At 37.9% G+C, this 22,086-nt stretch overlaps 1 protein-coding gene across 1 annotated transcript in view; it reads left to right on the forward strand.

The window, feature by feature from the left end:
* Window positions 1–22,086, forward strand: part of LOC128016452 (polypeptide N-acetylgalactosaminyltransferase-like 6) — a 162,305-nt gene that overhangs the window by 19,684 nt on the left and 120,535 nt on the right. Inside the window, exon 3 of the mRNA XM_052600964.1 lies at window positions 13,696–13,804. Coding sequence (XP_052456924.1) covers window positions 13,696–13,804 — 109 coding nt within the window. The remainder of the gene's footprint in view (window positions 1–13,695; window positions 13,805–22,086) is intronic.

A 22,086-nucleotide genomic window follows, 5' to 3' on the forward strand; every position in this document is an offset into this window, starting at 1 on the left:
CATAATAACAGCTGCAGAAATGTACTTAGTTCAGGGATATGTGTATATATACAGCCTTATATACGCCTTTTTTATTTTCATTTTAACATATAGATCAACTGAATACAGACTAAAGATAACCTGTTAGATTTACCCAAAACGAATTACATTTTATGTTTAACCACTAAAGAGACGTCAGAGCCAGCGGCACATATGAGAAGGTCTAGCCGAGGTGAAGCTGCTCTCTGCGGATACATGAGGACTGAGCTCCTGCTGATCGCATGGTACTCACCGTCTCAGAGATCGGTGAAACACAATTTTAAATAGGCATTCACCTGGATGATGCTACAGCAGCCATAGTGTGCCAGAACGCCCACCACACACCAGCTTACTGGTGGAGAGGAGACAGAGTGATGAAGCCAATCAGTAGATATGGGGATTGTTAGGGGCTCATGATGGTCGGAGGCCAATGGGCGAATTTAGCCAGGATGCCGAGGTCACACCTCTACTCTTAATCATCAGTTAGGCCTGGAGCAGGTCAGATAAGTTCAGGGCCCACAGACACTAGTAATTTTTCCAGGTGGATTTGATGGTTCCCTTTGACAGCCAATACAGCTGGTGATCCTGAGTCATAAGCAAGGCATGCTGGGACAGCTATCTAGCTGACCCATGTGCCAACGCTACATCACTCATAGTCTGCCACCTGTGGTGTAAATACTCATTTAGACTGGGTAGGAGGTTTCACACTGACTGATTTCCTCAGATTCACTCACACAAATGGGTGTCTCCACTGAAAGGATTTCAAATCCTGACCTGGATGTTTAATGTTGTAATTACATTATCTCTTGCATTGAAGTTATGTAACACAACCCCCGGTTTTATTTTTGGTGTAATTTTTTGTTGTTGCTGTTCTTTTTTTTTTTTTTTTTGCAGTTTAAGATTGTAAGATTAATTCATTTTGAAGTTATATCTGTTGGCCTTGGCTTTATAAAAGTTTTCATGAATGTTTCATTGGCATGCAATCTTTGATATGTAGTCAAGACTTTTTTTTTTTCATAGAGATGGCTGCGTAATTTTTCCCATTTATTATATATATTACAATATTTATTTATTTTTTAAATATTCGTTTTCATAAAGCTTTACTGATATGAGTGATTTTGGAAAATGAAAATGATTGTAAAATCATTGAAATATAAAAAAGAAATCATATTAAGATATAATAATTTAAATGATAAATACTAACCTAAAAATATTCAGATTACCATGAAAGAAAATAAAACTTAAATATTTGGCAAAATTACATTTTATGACTGTCTAAAATATGGAAGATTTGAAGAGTTCAAATATGAAAGACGAAACTGCATCACTGTAACTATTCCAGTAGAAACCTAAAGGTTTTCCTTTTTATTTCTGACCAACTATAACACCTCTGAAACCATGAGAGAGTGTTTCTGCACTAATCATTACGGACACTACTGCTGTAGCCTTGCCATGAGCTATGGGACCAGTCACAAGATTTTAAAGTTAAGCAAGTGTTTTTACTGTGTGTGGAGCCAGAAACAGAAACTAGCACCTCACACTGACACCGGAGGTGAGATGGTGTGAAAGAAAAACTGTTAATTGGTAATATAAAGCATTAAAAATGTCCAAGTCAGACATGTGTTTGTGTTCTGGATAGAAGCTTTCTCGGCTTTTAAACATCTCACTAATTCATCAAAGGCTTTTCATACAGATATCTGATATGAGAGAGAGAAAGCTGTTTTCATTTGTAGCAAGTTTTCTTCACGCTTACCTGAGACCATATATTCCTATTCAATAATGTATAAAACAAACAGACTAAACAAACAAGCCTTTTCTGCACGAAAACAAACCTTTTTGATGCTTTGAAGCGTTAAAAGCTGATACAACGTGCTCCTTTTTTTCACACAGTTGGAGTTTTAGCAAAGTGTCTGAGAAATAAAAAAAGCAGCTGAAACTGAGAAAAAGGGTCTTACAGCAAAAACAGCTTTGATCTCCCTTTAATAACCTTCACTTGTCCTCTCACTGTTCCACTGCACAGGAACAAAGGCTTTACACTGGCAAAAACATATATGTGTGTGTACAGTGAGATCCGGAAGGCTGAGACCACATTGACAGTCCGGCATTAAAATAAAAATTTGAACATGGAAATTAATATTTATTTATTTAAAAAGTTTGGTGTCAGTAGATTTGTGAAATGTCATCACAGTTTAATATTTTAAACTGTGATTCATTGCTATGATGGCAAAGCTGGATTTTCTGCATCAATTCCTCCTGTCTTCAGGGGCACACGATCCTTCAGAAATCATTCTAGTATTGTGATGTCACACTCGGCTGCAGAGAGCATGTGCTGATGAAGCTCATCAGGTTCAAAAGTCTTTAATAATCCACACAAAGGTTAATCCAAAGACTAATTGAACACAACCATAACATAGACATATGCATTACCGCTGTTGTCTACACTGATGTGACCAGAAAAATTAGAAATGAAAACAGCAACAAAATACTTAGGTAAACAAGGGTAACACACTGGACAGAATAATGAAATCAAATCAGTGACTATGATGACAAATGACTAACAAAGGCAGGCAGGACTTTAACAGAGACAGAAAACAAACGCAAAACAAAACATAATGTGACAGCTGATTTGCTGCTCTAGAAATATTTATATATAATGATGTTAAAAACGGTTGTGCTGCTTAATATTTTTGTAGAGACAGTGATGCATGTTTCTTTTCATGATTCTGTGATGAATAGATATAAAATAACAGCATTTACATATTAATAAGCGTTCACATAACAAAAGTAGGTTTTTACATCTTGAGCAGGCTAACGTGTTGTTACTTTGTTTTCATTTCTGTTTAATTTTTTATTTCCTTTTTTGAGGTGTACTAGCAACTAGCAATATTTTGTGGTCATGTATGTCCTTGGGTGGTTTAAAAGCCAAAACGGATTAAATAAATTTGGCTCAAAGTTGGCTCCATTTTGTGCATTGGTAGTAAAGCTTCTGAATTTCTTGTAAGAAATAGCATGTGGGAGTTCAAATTTTTAACATAACTTCTATTGATGATTAACTTGAAGTAAGCGCACATGTACTGTAAGATGATTATTTAAGGTGATTTGAGGCGCTGCAGTTACACATGGACCATGTCAGCGTGTGCTCATTACTGCGTGTGCCCAGTTGTGAACCTGCTGGCTCTTCTCACTGTTTGCTGTGTGTGAGGGCTCCTCTTTCCCTCTGTGATGGCAAGAAGGCACTGGTCCTCATTGTGCTGTTCTCCTGCTGAGTTGCTTTGTTCTGCCAAGGCCATACTCTCTCTGAGAACTGATTTATTTTAATTTTTTACTTTTTGTATGTCAGCTTCTCTAGATTTGATTAATAGATAAACATACTAAATGTGAATTGAAATGTTTTTGCTGTTGTTTGTCACTCAGTTTTAACCTGTAGCCCTATTAATCAGAATATTTCCATAGGGAACGCCTATCACCCGGTATAGATCAACTAACACAGTCGATATAAAAGTGTTTAAACTATGAATTATTTTTACGTGCACATATTTCAGAATCGGAATACCAAATATTTCATAATATAGGGAGCATGTCTGTGAATATTTTAAATAAAACAAGAAAAACAAAATAAAAGCGATCCATGTGTCCTACAGATCTATTGTGGCTGTGTTGTGTCACATGACACGTCGCCATGGAAACAATAAGGCAGGTACATTCCAAAATAATTGTAGTTTAAAAAACTCATGCCAGTGGCTCAGTTAAAATATTTTAAACTCACCTGTGAAAGGGTTAAATCTAGCGGTTCTTTTGTGATTGTGTTGCCAGTTCAGTGACACTGGTAGTGAAGGTTCTCTCATGTCAATCCGTGATCTGCAGAGTTTACACGTCACATTATGGTAATGGTACGGTTCATTTGGAACCTCAACCGAAGTGGTTAAAAAAAAAAAAGGTACCAGGTACTGTACCCAGTGGAAACCCCCCAAAAAGTGAACTGTACCGAACCGTACCATGCTATACCATGCATTGGAAAAGCCCCATATGTGCTGTGTGAGCAGAACTAGAACATCGAGAGTCACACCTGTTAAGGTTGTCAATCCCACTCACTGACTGTGTGTGCTTGTGTTGCTCTGCATGCAGCTATGCATGACAATGTGTCTGAATGCACATGTATGATTCATTTTTAAAATCTTGAAAATGAATAATGCATTAGAAAGAAAAGCAATTATAAACCTGTTTTAATTTGCAATAAAACACTGTTAAAATATAATGAATGCACATTCATTTTGGAGTTGCCAAAGGTGCTCCTGCCACAAAGTTGTTTTATTTGTGGGGAAAGGCTTTTTAGAAATAAAAACCAAGCAGCATGAAGTAATAAAGTGTTCTGTAATAACAAGAAAGCGCCATATTAGGGCTCTTGTGCTCAGATCGCAGATGTGGTTCAGCTTGAAGCCAAAGGAGCTGGAACAGCGAGACACTTGAACAAAAAAAAAAAAAGAAAAAACAGAAAAACAGTAAAGTAGAGAAGAGGCTGAGCACAGCGTGTTTAAATGCGAAGGGAAAAAGCTTTTCAGCTGTGGTTGAACTCTACATTCGGTTGGGCTAATTAGATTTTCAATGCTCACATTGTGGCTTATTTGCCTCTAATCAAAATCATTCAACATATCAGTCTGTGTTGATATTCTATGCAGCAGCCATTACTGTCAGAGGTAATGATGTGATCACAGAGAGTGGAGTCAGGGAAGCTGTGCTCACTATCTTCTGCACATATCCCTAATTTTATCCAAAGATATGACTCTCTGTGCATTAAATTCCTGATCTGAAGCCAGCCACCTTGTCATGTTCTAGCCTTAATATTTGTAAAATAAATGGTTGCACTGGTCTTAGATCAGCCAAGCATGTACAGCATTGTTTTTGGTGTCATGTAGCCAGAGATTGGCCGTAACCATACAGTCTGGTCGACATTGCAATATATTTTTGACAAGAACTGACAGCTTAGATAGAAATAATTATTTTTATATGTATTTTTTATTTTATTTTTATCAGTGATATGTGATTAACTCAGCAGTCTACATAAAAGGCTGGAAAGACAACACCAAAGAAATTTGCACAAAAAAAAAAAAAAAAACAATCTCAAAACTTTGGCAAATTAAGTGACTAATTCTTTATTAGAAGGGTTTGTTGAAGCAAACAATTTCACAGTATAGTTTAAAATTGTGTAGAACATGGAGGTGTTTGACAATCTATGGAATCTTAACAATGATTTTACAGGTGATTATTTTCTTGTATTAATTATGTTCACATAGATTTTTTTATATATGTACTGTATAATCATGTTTAAATATAATTTTTATTTTAGTTAAACAGAGTATGGTAGATATAGTAGTATAGAGTATAGTAATCTTACAAAAAAATAAAAATTAATAAATAATGAATTAAATAATTAAACTCACTGACCTCAAACTTTTGAAATGTTTTTTACATTAAACATTTGTAATCTACTTAGCAATCATGTGTTCAACGGAATGTTCAAATTATGATTGATCTTTGAGTGAAAAAAAATCACCTTTTTAAGCCATTTGAAAGCATACTGTATATTGAGCCATTTGAGACTGTATATACAGTAACACACACACACACACACTTATCAGCAACAACATTAAAAACTGAGTGAAGAAGCCAAATAGTGATGGCTAGCCGACTGGGTCAGAGCATCTTCAAAACAAAAAGTGGTGCAAGGAAGGATGCAATTTACAGGTGTGGGGTGGGGATATTTATATTTATATAATATTTGTTTTTAGTGGGGAATACTTATTTCACTCACTGAAATGCAAATCAATTTCTAAGCTTTATATCATTTGCCGTTTTTGTTTTAGTTTTTTGGGGGTTGGTTGATATTCTTTCTCTATACATTAAAATAAACCTACCATAAAAATAACAGACCCTTTATTTCTTTGCAAGTGGGCAAACTTACAAAATCAGCAGGGGATCAAATAAATATTTTCCCCACTGTACAGTGGGCATGTGAGTGTCAGAACTGGACCATGGAGCAATAGAAGAAGGTTACACTTTATGATAAATCACGTTTTCTTTTACATCAGGTGGCTGGCCTGGTACATGTGAGTGGTTTACCTGGGGAATGGATAGCAGCAGGATGCACTATGGGAAGCTTGCTCTGTATTTTGTATCAGACAGATCATCAATAGCTCATGGGAAGTTTGTGTGTGTGATGTTTGAGGCTGGGACTACTAGATTCTATACTTTTATCTTTTTCTTAGTACAGATTGTTTTATAAATTCATAAACGTCCTCCTTGTTTCCATGTATTATTTTCCAGTTCTTCACTATAGGTATTACTGTTGCTAATCTCCCGCTTTATAGAGGGTTAGAACAGCATTTGAAAGTAATGTAGAAGCACTTCAAAGAGAGAGAGTAACAAAGAAAGTGGGAGAGAACAAAAGGCCACAGAGGAGAGAAAAAAGATATTTAGAGTTTTTAATTTCATGAGGATGATTCTGGGTAAATGAGTCCTGCCCAAATGAATAGACTCATAAAAAGAAATAAAGTTTAAAAGCCCTGGAATTAATCAAGTTACAGACACGCTGTGACCATCAGGAATGTTTCAGAAATTGAATAATAGAAGCTAGGTGTGTGTGTGTGTGTGTCTGTGTGTGTGTGTGATAATCACAGTGGCTGGCTCTATACTCTCCTGTAATTTGAGCAGATGTTTAATCTCTCTCCAGAGGAGGTGGATGTTGCTCATGCTGAACAGCATCAGATCTGGAGTCCCTCTCTCTACAGGGTGCCGGAGGTTAATGTAAAAATCAAACTCAGCAGCATGTGAAGTTTGGAGCATCACCGTATTTCACAGCATCCTTTCTCCTTCATGCAGGCACCCGAATATCCATTAGACCAATACTTCAGTTCTGCTACTCCTGTTTAGAATTTTTGCACTCTTAACTTAACTACCATTCAAAAGTTCATGATATTGCAGCGTGTGTGTGTCATATATATATATATATATATATATATATATATATATATATATATATATACGATAGTAGTGACCAAAATTATCAAGGTTATCAGTATTATCAATCACGGTATTGTTATAATGTGCTGGAGATGTTAAAAAAAGCACATACACATAAATCACTTAACCAAGTTTTATATTTAAAAATCAACAAACAGCTAATAAAAACTTTTTGTCTGCATAATCACTAAAACAATAGCATTCAAGATTTCAAGAATTAGATATCTAATGTAAATGTTCAAATAAAGCTTTGAAAAAGTTTAATAAAAAGGTAAACCTCACATTTCAGCCTTTAAATAAAGAAAAAATATGTCAAAATTATAATTTCTAAATAAACCTCAACAGCATTGTTATAAAGAACACTTCCTTTAGGTCAGCAGTTCTCAATTCCAGTCCTCGCTCCCCCAGCTCTGCATATTTCACTCGTTAACACACCTGATTCAGATAATCAGCTCGTTAGAAGTGAGCTCTGTGCATGAACTGTTCACATTGACATGCTCCCTATACAGTGTTCCTTGCTCCCTACTCTGTTGAAGTTTACCTCACTTCAGAACACTCATTCACGGATTTGCGCTACGCAACACATGGACATTTAAATTCACGTCTCACACGGGAGTATGTGAGTGGAGTGGAGTGGCAACAATTTTCCCTCCGCACTCCAAGCCTTTAAAAATCACTCCGCTCCTGGTTCACCATTTCCCGCTCCCCGCTCCACTCCTCACTACACTCCACTCCACTCCAGAAACACAGCTCCGCAGTTAAATTATTTCACTATGTTTGAAAAATCTGTTTTGTTCAGAAATTATGTTAAATGAAAAATACATGCATAATACTAGACTAATAGTTTTAACATGGTTTATTGGGACACTACAGTTAGCACAAATCCATATTAAATGATTAATTGACTGCTCTCAAAAACGTCTCTCTCTACTATGGCAAAGCTGAGGGTAGTCACTTCAGAAACCGAGAGAATATGCTGTAACTTTTCAATTTTTCTTCATTCCTGAATGTATGCGCGTGATCTGTAGGCTACATTATGTGCAAGCTTGTGTGCTCCGTCCATGTGCAGCAATGTAGCAGCAAATTAGTTTAGAGCGGAGATTAACAAACTGTACAACTTACAACATGCTTTAACCTTGCCCACTCATCCCTAATTATGTTTAATGCGTGAGTTGGCATAATGTGTGCTCATGACGGAGTGGTAGCGGAGCGTTCTCGGAGCGAGTGAAAACCTCAATGCTCCGACTTTCAAAAAATCTGCTCATAGTTCCAGACAAAATCATGTCTCGCACACTTCAATACACTTTGAATGGAACATATAACCTACAGTATTGTCACTTCGAACTGGAATCATGGCGGAATATCCTGTGATGTCCACTTCACAAGGCACTTACGTTTGAATAGAACAAATGTCTGTGAGAAAAATACTAAATGTGCAGAGTGGGGGGTTAGGGGGCGTGAGGACTGGAATTGAGAACTGCTGTTTTAGGTAAGCTATTACATGGAGCAAAGATGAAAACAAAATGCCATCAAATCATTTCAGAAGACAGTCAAAACCTTCAGAGGTACATTCATATAATTAATGAATTCATATATTCATTTGAATAATTCCCTTATTATTCCCTCACTCTTTTACAACCTACCAGCTTTTTCGCCCTGTTTTGACTCCAAACTAAACTACCTTGCTTTGCGCAAATGAGACTGTTACTGAAATCTGTGCTTTATGATGGACAGTATTCATTTTATGGCCAGTTGTTCAAATCGTGGTAATCTAATACGGTTTTAATGATAATAAAAAGATGAAACAATCATACTAACCGTGCTGTATTACCAACTTTTTAAGAGATTTATGCACACAGCCACAATTCTGATGTCAGATTCAACAGGCATTTCCATTTTTCCCATCTTTGTGTGTGTCATTGTCATGGGGCTTATTTATTTCACAGGTGCACAAGATGGGCTCTCTGATCTCTTGCGGCAGACACAGGGCAAGTGATGTGGTTGATCAGAACACAATGGTTGCTGCTCCACTGGACGTGTCTTTTTCCTTCTATTGTTTGAACTCATCACGCACTATGTGAAGCAATGCTCTGATGTGCAGATGTTCTCCTTAGCTGCACCTACTGGAGATGATCCCGTATTCTCAGATAATGATGTATCATGCAGTGGACATCCAATGTTTTTAAATTGGCAGTTCTCCTTCTTTTGCCAAAGTTGTTCTCATTCCTTAGAGACAACCTTGGAGAATTGAATTCCCAGGGCATCACAGAACGTGTTACTTTGATGCTGTTGATGACACTTACAGACTCATGTCTTGACTTAATGTGATGTTTAAATGCACGGCATTCTGACACCAACACATATGCGCATTCAATCAATGTCAGCCGGCTTGATCAAATAGCTCCTGACAGCTACACAAAACTCTAATTTAAACTGTCCTTGTCCTCATCAGCAGTGCCTGTTTATGGAACCTCGCTTAGTTCAGTCTCACCACTGCTGACGCCTACTGTAGGCCATTCAGACAAGGATTCTATTTATCAAACAAAGCGCATAGAGCACCAGCGATCACAATGCCAGCAGAGGAGCGGCGGCTGACAGAAAGGACTCAGGACATTGAAAACCAGCTCTGAGGAGGAAGATGTGAAAAAAGAGCTCAGGCAATGGGGATTTTGGACAGCGCTGCTAAACGACATAATTAGATAGCGGTGCTGGCAGTGCATAAAACATCTGCTTGCTTATCTGTAGAAAAAAGAGAAAGGGCGATGAGGAAAGGAGGAGAAAAACAGCAGAGAATTGCAAGGTGAACAAGCTTGCAAAATGTGGGGTTGAAAAAAAGGCCTTTAGAGTTTGAATGTAACATTTCTGAAAGAGTCAAATCAGTACGGCCATTATGTTCAGATTTAAGTAGTTCTTTTATGACACAAGTTTATTCATACTAATTGGCCATACAGTCGTTTTGCTTTATTATATTCATTCATTGTTTGCACCATCTTCCTTTCAGTTTCTCCTCAAGTATCTTTCAGACAGATGCACCTTCAAAAACCTGACCTTTAATATGTTTGAATGCCATATTCACTGTATCTCAAGATCAGAACAATTCAGGGTTCAGGTTAACTTCTCATTGGTCATGTCGTTGTCAAGGAGAGGTCAGGAAAACAAGTAGGCAGGATTTAAATGCAGTGCATCTTTATTAGTAATAACAAAAACAAAGACAATCCAAGTACTAAGATTTTTGCAGGATAAAACGTGTGACAGTACAAACAACTCGACAAAGAAAGGAACAAAAAGAGGGCAAGATATACACAAACTAATTAGAACAAAACTAGGAACAGGTGTGCAACGTAATCAGCGACTATGGAAACAAATGAGGGGTGGGAACATAGGAAATGTGAACAAAACATAAGACTACCAGGAGACACAACTAAAAGTCGATAAAAACAAAACAGAAGTGTTACAGTGGTAGCCTTATTACTTGTCCAAATGTTGTTATTAAAGTGATAGTTCAAACAAAAAATCTATATTCTGTCATAATTTCATAGAGAGTATACTCTCATGTCGTTCAAACATTATATGGAACAATAAAGAAATTATTTTGAAGGACGTGTTCTTCTGTTCAGTCTGTACTGTTTTTTAAATTGCTAGTCTATACACCCAACACACACACACACATACACACACACACACAACACAAAAGCTATTTACATCAAGACATTGCTTCACATTCCAGTTACAATCACATTTTAATTGTTTTTAAAATGGTTGCAAAAAAAAACTAATACGAAGAAAACAATTAAAACATTATCAATGGAATTCTGTCCTTTTCAATGACTAATTAATGGTGACAGCTCTAATTGTAATCTTAAATATATATTAAATTAATTGTAATGAAAAAAAATTATGTATTTGAATAAAAATAGCCGATGTTAGATGTGCTTCACTACTGTAAATGAAATCAAACGGCTCTGTTATCTCTTTCCTGTCTCTTTGGTTTGATTTGTCTTTGTACTGAGGGAACACTCTGAAGAGTGACACTCTTCCTACAAGATTCAGTTCTAGAGCAGCCAAAAGAATTGGATATTGAAGGCAGAATTGGATTTTGAAAGCGGCATCTATCACTGCACTTTGTTGACCACTTTTAATTAGGCAGCACACTGTGCCGTGAGCCACCCCATTCCAGTCTTGACGGAGTCAGTAATTGCTAAATTTATTGTAATCGATGTGAGGAAATCAGAGTTTGATGGCATGCCAGAAAACTACTGTGTGGGAAAAATAGGTAAAAGAGAAACATTCAGGAGACTAGAGTCTAAAACACCTTATTTTCAAAGTTCATCTGTGTCTGGTATATTGCTGCCATCCTCACTATTTTGGTACACAAGAAGAAATTAGAAACACTGGACTACAGTGAGTTTTGCGCTGTGCTTTTTTTTAATATGTCTAGTTCTTGAGGACAGACAACTTCCTTCAGCCCCAGATGTAGGCCATCATAAATGAAGAATGTGAGTCCTGTTGTATTGTAAGAGTGAGTTATATACGGGGCATGGAGAAATAAGAAGCACTGTGGCTTTGCAAAATTGAGACCTTGTGGGTTTGAGTGTTTAAGCTTTTCTTGGGTTTTAGCAATATTCTTACTAGATGCGTACATCTGTCAATAGTAGCGTTTCTTAAAAAGCAATTTTAATCAGTTGTTTCTATGATCTCAGCTGATAATGCAGTTAAACATGCCATTCATTAAGGTGAAAATGCCACATCAGTGTTTTCATGCTGACTTAAGTGTTAAACAATTATGTGACCATTTTGTCCCATTCCATACATATGTGACCGTGTAGCAAAAGGTTTTTTGTTTCTTCAGTTTTTCAGTTTTTACACATTTCTCCCCTCATAGCCCTTGTTTTAGTGTGCTTAGTCACCCTTTCGTCATATTTATAAATTTTACTCTTACTAAAATGCCATCTAATTTTAATCCCAGGAATTTATTCCATCCCAGAAACTGTTGACTATGATTGATTTATTTGAAATATATATGTATACATATATATGTATCTATTTATGTATCTTTTTTTTTTTTTTTTTTTCGAAAACATGAGTAGTACATATTGTTAATATCATGCAGTCTTGTGTTTTCTAGAAGACTACAAACTGACAGATTTTGGTGCATTGATTCACAGTTTACTGATGGTGTCATTTGGGACGAGGCCTACATGTAGATTACTCACAGTAAACTTAAGTCAACCACTACATTAATAACCTCGGCAAGCTCCACCTGTGCTCTGCCACAAAGTCTTACCATCAGAAGCCTCTGCATCCCTGTGGGAGAGTGATACCCAGCATTGCTGCCAGCAGTTCTCTTTTTTGCTATTGTCAAGTCGATGTCACATTCTTCTAGTAATATTCCCCTTTGACAAACTCGGATGTGCTTGTGTTCTTAATTTTTTTTTCCACCACAAACTCTTTGAGGCCTTAATAAAGCAATGCTTTTGTTTTTAAATTATTCACAAACACAGTGGAAAAAAGCCGGCAAAATCCTCAGAGCTGCTACTAGAATCCAAGCACCTGCCTCCCATAATCCACTGTGCTAAGTAGCATTCTAAATCATTTCTCTAAAAAATCTCAGTGTCTTTTTCGCCATATTCATTTTGAGTGAATAGTCTCTGTCATTTCCAATTTGCTTGTAGCATTTCTCTGGTGAAGTTTGCACGAAGACAAAGCACTAAAAGGCATGGAGATTTGTTCTGCATGTACTGTATGGTGGAAGCATGGCTTCCTGAATCCATCTCTCTGAGCTTTCATCAAAACCATTCGATCTAGTGCATCCCCAGTGCATTAGCACCTGCTGCCAGTGAAAAGAGCTGTTATCAGGGGTCTGTCTGTGAGAATGGGTAAATTGTAGATCAAATGGGGCCTCTTAGACCTTATAGAACTCCACTTTTTATACCCTGTAAATGCCTATTGCACAAATAGAAGAGGCATTGGTACAACAGAGGAGCACATTGCTGCACTTAAACAAGCTCTGTCTACTGCACACCTTTTACCACTCTACATGATAATTTTGAGATGCTTTTTCGTTACCAATTTAGAAGAGTCCACAAGGAAAAAATGTGGCATGCTGTGCTGGCATGATGGAATTGATGGTTGGCACCAATTCTGTTTCCTTGAGATTGAAAAATTCTAGATGGATGTCCTACCAGGAAGGCAAATATGCACAAGTGTGTGTGCAATTACTCAACAGATTAAAGGCTGCATCACGCATAAAACAGACATGCAAGTACACTATAATTTTTCATGCAGCTGATGAAATTTAAAGGAGAATTTAGCATTTGGTTGAAATATTCAGTCTAATGTTTACAGATCAGATTGGAAAGCTTTTTCATTAATTAAGTTGCTGGCTACACTGATTTCAAGCAATTGAATGTCTGTTCGAACAACAGCTATGTTTGAAGAATTAATTATTGCATTATAGGGCAATTTAGGCGTGGACAAGTTACCTCAGGGGATTCTTGCAAATGTTTCAAAGTGAAGTTTAATTATCTCTCATAATGATGCTTTTGCTGTTGTTTTTCATTGTATTTTTATTTGAGGTTTACCTTTTTTTAATCTGACTTTATCTGAATACCTTCCATGTATATCTCACTTTAAAAAAGTTTTTTTTTTCTCTCTCCACAGGGCTTCCCATTGGGCTTAAATAATGGACAAATTTATACCTGGACAGACGGTTCGAGAAGAAGAGACTGGCATGACAACGAGAGCATCAGGAAAGACAGCCAGCGTGTTGGTACGGACACTAAATCCACTGAATATTTTAGAACAGTCCCTTGCTTTCTTATAATTAATACTTGTGCCTCTCAAGCATATGAAAACCTCACATTATCACAGCATAAAGGACATCAACCAGACTAAAGAGGAACGTTTTCTTTATGGCTTTCATTTAGGGTAGGACATTATTTTAGAATCCCTGCCAAGCTGTCTCTGTAAATCAACTGGTTGCCCCTGTGGCTAAAGAGACTTTATTGATCCATCTGAATTTACGGCTGGTTAATAATGTAAGGGTTTCTTTTTGCAGTGTTAAATTTGAGCTACATTAGGTCCTCTGCAGTTAAGGATATAAATGGCAGTCAAGATGCTTATTTCAGTGTTTATTTTATTCAGCCATTTTCTTCTGATTCCCAAGGATGACCCAAGGTGCCTGATAAGATATGATTGTTGGCCAAGCACAACTTGGCAAACTTTTAGAATTGTCTACAGTTTCAATTATAGATCGGTGGATAACTGACACGGATAGTCTTTGCAGGCATCACCAGATCGTTTCCATGTTTGAACGTAATGTAGAAATCCAATGGAATCTACAATGATGTTCTCTTGTAAAGGGGTCATGAAATGGATAATAAAAATGGTATTGAAATTTACACATATAAGAGGTTAATCGACAATAAAAAAAAGCTTAAATAAAAACATACTGAAAGTTTCAAAAATCAAAACTTACTAAATAACTTTAAAATACAAATTATTTTTTTCTACACTGATTTGAAATCGTTACGGCATGATTTCCCCTTGGCATGCTCCTTAGCATGTGTCATCATTGTATGTAATCAAGGAAGTGTGGAGAGCCATACTGCGGTTGGATAAAGATGTCAAGTAAGACCATCAAATTCAGGTGTTGTTCTGTCAGTGGATGTGAAGAAACTGCACCTCCCAAAATTTGCATAGCCTTTATGAAGATCCGAGCATTAGAAATGCATTGCTGAGCTATTTTTTTAATGATGTGCCTGAGCGACTGAAAAACTAAAAGAAGAAAGTTTTCATTTGTTCTTCACATTTCACTTGTCTGAATGTCTGAAAACATGCTGCTGGTTTTTCAATACATCTTTTATTGAAAGACATGGCTATGCCAAGCATTTTGTCCTTGGATGCAACACAGGTAAGTGTATTTATTGGTAATCTTACAGTGTTTGTAGTAAATGTCAAACCATCATTTAACGCTATTAAGACACCAAGCAAATCACTGTTGTGTTGAGTGTTGTTAAAATAATCAGTACATACCTACATACATGTTGTGTCTTTTGTGGCATGACAAAAATAATGGTACTTTTAAAACTAAAAACCAGAAATTAAGCAAGAAAAACAATTGCCTTGGTTAAACAGACTGTTACAATCACTGTGATTAAATTTCAATTTCTTCTGCCTTGGGATCTGATTTAGGCTCAAACATACAGCTCTGACAGCAGTTGCCATCTTGAGTATCAAATCACACAACATGCTGTAAGCAAATCACAGTAGTGGGCATTTCTTCAAGAGGTTTCTTTAAGATGCCCGTTTCAAAAGGATAATTTTTACAAATATTTTTTTGTTGCAAAAAATTTGCAAACTGAACAAACCTCAAAAACATTATATATATATATTAAACTGCATTTCATGACCCCACTGAAATACATGCTTGTAGCTTCGGTAGCTCTGCACATACTCCCTTTATTTTCTAAATGCCTCTTGAGGGCCTGAATTAGTTTGGGTGAATGCTTTTTAACATTGCAGTGTTTTACATTGGAAATAATTTTAACTTCAGATACTTGTGAATACTCTTAAATCCCATATGCGAAATGCAATTGCTCAGTATGGCTAATAATTGTGTGTTGCACATAACTGTATGAGAGAAGGTAGAGATGTGTTGGCTCTTTTGAATAAAAAAAAAGAAGTCAGTGTATTAGCCAGGAAGATTTGTCAGATAAGAGGGAGGATGGCTTTTCTGGCACCTGCAGACAGGACCACGTCCTTCTGCATATGGCCCACTCGGCCCAACTGATGTGTTGACCTGTCATGGAGCATGCTGCATTATTCTATCAGAGGGCTCTCAGTGCACACCATCTGTTGATGACAAATCTTAAGATAGCAGCCTCCATTATATATATATATATAACCAATTTTTTATGAATCTAGTTCATTGGAGATGGTAGTACATGAATGCCAAGGAATAGAATTGGATCTTCTCAGATCTATTTGGACAAGGCCAACAAATTAAGTAGGCGTGGGGATTTGAGTTTTATAGCTGTCATTAAAAATGATCTTAATAACTGCTGAAACATACATATAAAAGCCATAGTGGCTTGATGTTTGTTCCTTGAAGCCAACAATCATTTTTGAATAGCACAGCACACAACCACAATTCCAATACACCACAGCCATAATAAAGTTCACAAAATAAAAACAAATTAAAAACATGCTTAATATACAGTATATGTGTCAAAAAAAGAACAAAATATTTGTAACAACTCTGCAATTGTTTAAAGGGGGGGTGAAATGCTCGTTTTCACTCAATATCCTGTTAATCTTGAGTACCTATAGAGTAGTACTGCATCCTTCATAACTCCAAAAAGTCTTTGGTTTTATTATATTCATAAGAGAAAGATAGTCTGTACCGATTTTTCCCGGAAAAACACGACCGGCTGGAGGCGTGACTTGTGGGTGGAGCTAAAGAATCACGAGCGCCTGTAGGCTTTTGCGTTCAGAGCGTTTGGAAGCTGAGTGTGGCAAGAAGGGTACACAGTAGCAGACTACGCCACAATGGGAGTTACACCCAAAGAATTTGTTATCTTGTTCTAACCAGGCACTCAAGTTCGTGGATGGATCAGCCAGAGACAGTGGTCCAGTACAAAAATATAATTTTTATTTTTTCTTAAAAACACACTATAAATCACAGCAAACATAGAAGGGAATCTTCGCAGCAAACAAAATACACAGTACACCAAATCAAAAACCAAAACACACACACACACACACACACACGAGAAGAGGAGAACAGGGCAGAATCTTACCAGTGGGAGACTAGTGGCTTGAGCAATGAGCATTCATAAAAGACACCCCAATCACCCGTGTCGCATTCACACACGCACCACAAGGGAAATGACCACACTTGGTGAACACCCAACCACAGCACACACCAAGGGACCCACCACCGCAAGGGGCACCGCTCCCACTGGCAGTTCTCAGCACCTGGACAAAACTGACACTTGAAAGTTAAACAAAACTTACAAAAACACTTATAAACAAGTTGCAGATATAATAGACAAAAACAAAACAATTAAAGTGGTGCCAGCTAGCCCAGCAGACACTATACACTCAACCACTGATTCCACAATAACAGGAAGGATCAAAAAGAGTTAAACTGGAAGAATCAAACGGAGTTGAACTGGCAATAGTGTAACACGCCAGCTCGAGCTAACCACAGGTCCAATAATCATAGATCCCGTGAGAACAAAGCCACCGGGTACGACGAAAGTCCATACACCAGACATAACAGGAAAAACATAAGCAAAGCAGCAGTTGTTCAGCATCGATATAGCCAACTGGCGGCCGCACCCCCGGTTAAATAGCATTCCTTATGATTAACAACGTTGCGTCACAGGCCCTGAGCTCTGATTGCTGATCACAGGGCGCACACTCAGCTGGTAAAAGGGCTGCTGCCAGACCGGGGATTCTATAGCATAAAACATTCCCTTTAAGCTCACATTATAAAGTTAACGAGTGGAAAGAGAAACTAAGCTAACCATACCTGCGGCGCTACCGTAGACCGGTAACCAGGCAGACATCAGGTCGCTGGGCAGGTAAACAAGACAAGTCGCGTACCGGTGGCATCATTTGTCAAAAGAAAAGTCCCGGTTTATAAAGGGGAGTAGTCCTCGCGATTGGCTCAAAGTTAACTTCCCAGAACCACTCACAGCTGCAGCAAATTAAGCGTCACTTAGGGAGGCATGAGCCAGATAACTGCATCCTGCTACATGAGGAAAAAAAACAACCAAAACAAACCATGGCTAACAGTCAGATTCAGCGTATATTTATGATCCAGAATCAGATCCAGAGGCTGAAATTTAACAAGAGCAGCCTTAGCAACGACGTCTCTATGTGGTATGTACTTAAACTGTATATATTTGCTTAGCGGTTTTGGAAAATGACTAAGTTCCACTTTGTCGTCTTTTTTTTTTTTAAGCTGTACATGTGGAAAGTGCAGTTTGATGACAACATCGCATGTTGTTTACTTGATGTGCTTACACACCGATAGCTAAGTTAACAACACAAGAGATATTTGAAGCAGTTTTACTCGTGCAGTTTGATGACAACATAGCATGTTGTTTATTGATGTGCTTACACGCCGATAGCTAAGTTAACAACACAGAGATATTTGAAGCAGTTTTACTCACCGCCTGCGGTTCCAACACACGATCGTGACCCTTTTTCGTTGGGACTGCATTATCCTTAAGAAATAAACGATGTGCAAATCCGGTGTCAAACTGGGCCTTGTTTGTAAAACAAGCATCTTCGCAATGCTGGGGAACTAACACAAACACTTGCACAACTCCGTTGATGCTCTGTAAAAATAAACTCCATCCACTGGTCCCTTAATGCTGTTTCTCTTTTGGTAATCTGTGCAGGTTGTCTTGCCCTGGCAACCACAAACACACCTCTTTTGTGACATTCCGCGACGCTCTCGCTCTGATCAGTGAAGTCTGTTGTGCTCTCAGTGCTCTGCTATACGGGAGCGCGCGCACTTCCGGCAGACGTGCCCTCAGGACCCATATAAGGAAATTCCGCTCCATCTAACGTCACACAGAGCCATACTCGAAAAAAACTTTCCGAAACTTGTGACAAACCGGAAGGAGTATTTTTGGAACAGAAATACTCCTTCAAACGTACAACTTAATTTTTGAAACTTTGTCCATGTTTAGCATGGGAATCCAACTCTTTAACAGTGTAAAAAACTCAGTATGCATGAAATAGCATTTCACCCCCCCCCCCCTTTAATTAAATTACATTGCATACGTATTCATTTTTCAATTGAAATGTAGCTCATTCCAATTTTGTAGGATCATCTTCATATACAAAGTTCTATCATCAAACTCTTCTAGATGGTGCAGGCCGATAGGCTCTAATTTAATCAGACATAAAGACATAATTATTCATGTGGGACAACTGATCCCACTAAACATTGGATGTTGGATAGACGTGCAGATCATGTCTATATTAGGTCCGTCGGTCCATGACCATTTCTGAACATCTATTCGACGTGCAAACTAGGTCCACTATTTGGACGTTCAACCATGACCCAACTTGGACGTCATCATGATGTTCAACATTTGACCTTTGAACTGGGTAATTTTTTTGGACGTCATTTGGACAGAATTTGGACGTCCAAAAATGCGCAGTGGGATTGTTTCTTTTTGTATAAGCAACCAATGAAATTGCTGCTTAAACATTCAAATAATCAGCTAGTGCTTGCTGTAGCAGAAATCAACATCTAAGATAAGTGAATACTCTTTTACGCATATAACTGTACATATTGTGTGGTCTGCCTGATCAATTTCTAAATGAGCAACCATAAATAAGTTTAAACTAAGTTTCATGTTTAAATAAGTAGCATTTACGTATCTGTGTTTTTACAGCTGCAGCAGCGAGTAGTCTGTAAATGTTCTGAGTACATGTCAACAAGTTGAGGGCATTAGAAAAGGCTTAAATTAAATAAGCATTCCCATTGTATGTATTTTAACTGGGGTTCGTCATATTTAGCTGCTTGACCTCAATGTTCACATTTGCTTCTTTCTTAGGTCGATGTTTTACATAACTGTGCTGAGTGTGCGGACTCGCACTCTCTTTACCATCCTATTCGCTTTAATACACAATAAGATTATAACATAGTTACATTAAATCAAATGACTTAATATGTTTTGCTCAGGTGGATGCTTGGGTCTTTTCTCATCAGCTTGCAAAGTATCTATTTGTTAACTGCACATACAGTAGTGCACATTCTAACTAGTGTTACGCCAGTCTGCATGGTCGACAAGGTACTCATAGCCATAGGCCACTAGTGTAAAGCCTGGTCAGCAAGGTAGCCAAGGCTCACATAGCCATAGGCCAATAATGTTAAGTTGGTCGGCATAGTAGCCAAGGCTCACATAGCCATAGGCCAACAGTGTTGAGCTGGTCGGCATGGTAGCTCAGGCACACATAGATAGTAATACAAGTAGTTCACATGGCTCTTTGGGGCAGCAGCAGTACATGTAAGATGGCACAAGGCCGATAGGTTCTAACTCAATCTGACATAATGACATCATTATTCATGGGGTGCAGTTGATTGGTTCTTTTTGTATCAATAGCCAATGAGCTTGCTGCTCAAACATTCAAATATTCGGCTACTGCTTGCTGTGGCAGTTGCAGTGAGCTTCGTAATGTGAAAGTGAAAGTCGTGACATTTGTCAAGTATGGTAACCCATACTCAGAATTGGTGCTCTGCCAATTAACCCATCCAAGTGCACACACACAGCAGTGAGAGTAGTGAACACATCGAGAACACACACCCGGAGCAGTGGGCAGCTACATATCCAGCAGCCGGGGAGCAACTGGGGGTTCAGTGCCTTGCTCACCTACAACTCCTGCCAGCACTGAGACCTTCAAGTTGCTAGTCCAACTCTCAAACCTTTAGGCCACAGCTGCCCAAAAGCATCACACTGCCCTGTGTAAACCCTTCACCTTCTTCAGCTCCACCCGTATAGATCTGCTACGGGGTGATTTCATGTATGTTTTATATGGGATTATCTCATATATGTTATATTTGCAGTAGCAGCATTTTTAAATGGTCACAGCAGCATGTCTATGGATGTACTGGCAGTAGCAAATCTGTGTAGATGCTCTGTGGCAGGCAGCAGTATTTTGCATCTGATGAAGGAGTCTTGAGTTCCCGGAGAGATGCTTAGCACTTGTTGGCCCTTTTGCCTTCTGTCTGCGGACCAGCTCACCCCTAAACCATCTCGATTGGGTTCAGGTCTGGTGACTTTGGAGGCCAGGTCATCTGGTGCAGCACCCCATCACTCTCCTTCTTGGTCAAATATCCCTTGATGCCTTCAGTGTGACACTACAATTTTCATAGTCATGAAAATAAAGAAAACTCTTTGAATGAGAAGGTCTTTTGAACTTTAAACAAAATTTTAACAAAAAAACTTTTGGTCTGTACTGTATATATATATATATATATATATATGAGTCGAAATTATATAAGCTACATGTCATTATGAAATTTAGGAGACACAGAACAGAGGCCCAGCTGATCCAATACAGAGCCGTATTTATCAGATTTAATGCTGGCTGTGCATTTACACTAGCTGACAGAAGTGTTTTGCCTTTGTTATCCACAATGCCTCAGTGATCAAACCGGCAATGCTTTCTGATGTTTTGCCACAAAAGTTGTGATAACAATATTAATCTCTTCATAGAGCTGTTGTACACAATGCCTTTTAAGAGGCAAACACGTGTACACAGTTACACTGAAGGCTTGTGAGTAGGAGTATTAAAATCTGTAATTTTACATTATGATTTAAAAATTCCAGAGGAGTGGGTGTGAAGTTATTGTAATTATGCACATGTCACAGAGAGATGAATTTGAGCTGAAATGCACTAAGGGATGTATTTAATGAATAAGGCTTACACACACTTACTGTAGATCATACATATAGTACATACAGGGTGTATATATATATATATATATATATATATATATATATATATATATATATATATATATATATATATATATATATATATATATATATATATATATATATATATATATATATATATATATATATATATCAGGGTTTCCGTTGTCCGGTAATTACCGGACATTGGCCGGGAAAAAAATTAAATGTCCGACAAAATTAAATCTCTCCGGTCCTCATATGTGATTTCAACGAAATGTATCCAGAGTGGACCAAGCTCGCCAAGATAGCCTGTGTAATCCCTGTCTCGAGTGTTCCTGCAGAGAGGGGGTTCTCGCTGCAAAATCGGATCAAGACGAAGCAGCGAAGTCGCCTTGCGGAGAACAAGGTTAAGCGGCTTATGCGCATTGCAAGTTGTGGAGAGACACTGGGAAGTTTTGATTTTAAGTCGGCAGCTGCACAATTCAGCACTGCAAAAAAGCGTAAAAAGTAGCCAAAAATGACGCGACACAATGTTATAGGCCTAGTCATTTGTTTGTTCAAGTTCATTTGACGAGTCATTTCACACGGTGGCCAATTTAAA

This window comes from Carassius gibelio, chromosome A1 (genome assembly GCF_023724105.1).
Source record: "Carassius gibelio isolate Cgi1373 ecotype wild population from Czech Republic chromosome A1, carGib1.2-hapl.c, whole genome shotgun sequence".
Taxonomy (NCBI): domain Eukaryota; kingdom Metazoa; phylum Chordata; class Actinopteri; order Cypriniformes; family Cyprinidae; genus Carassius; species Carassius gibelio.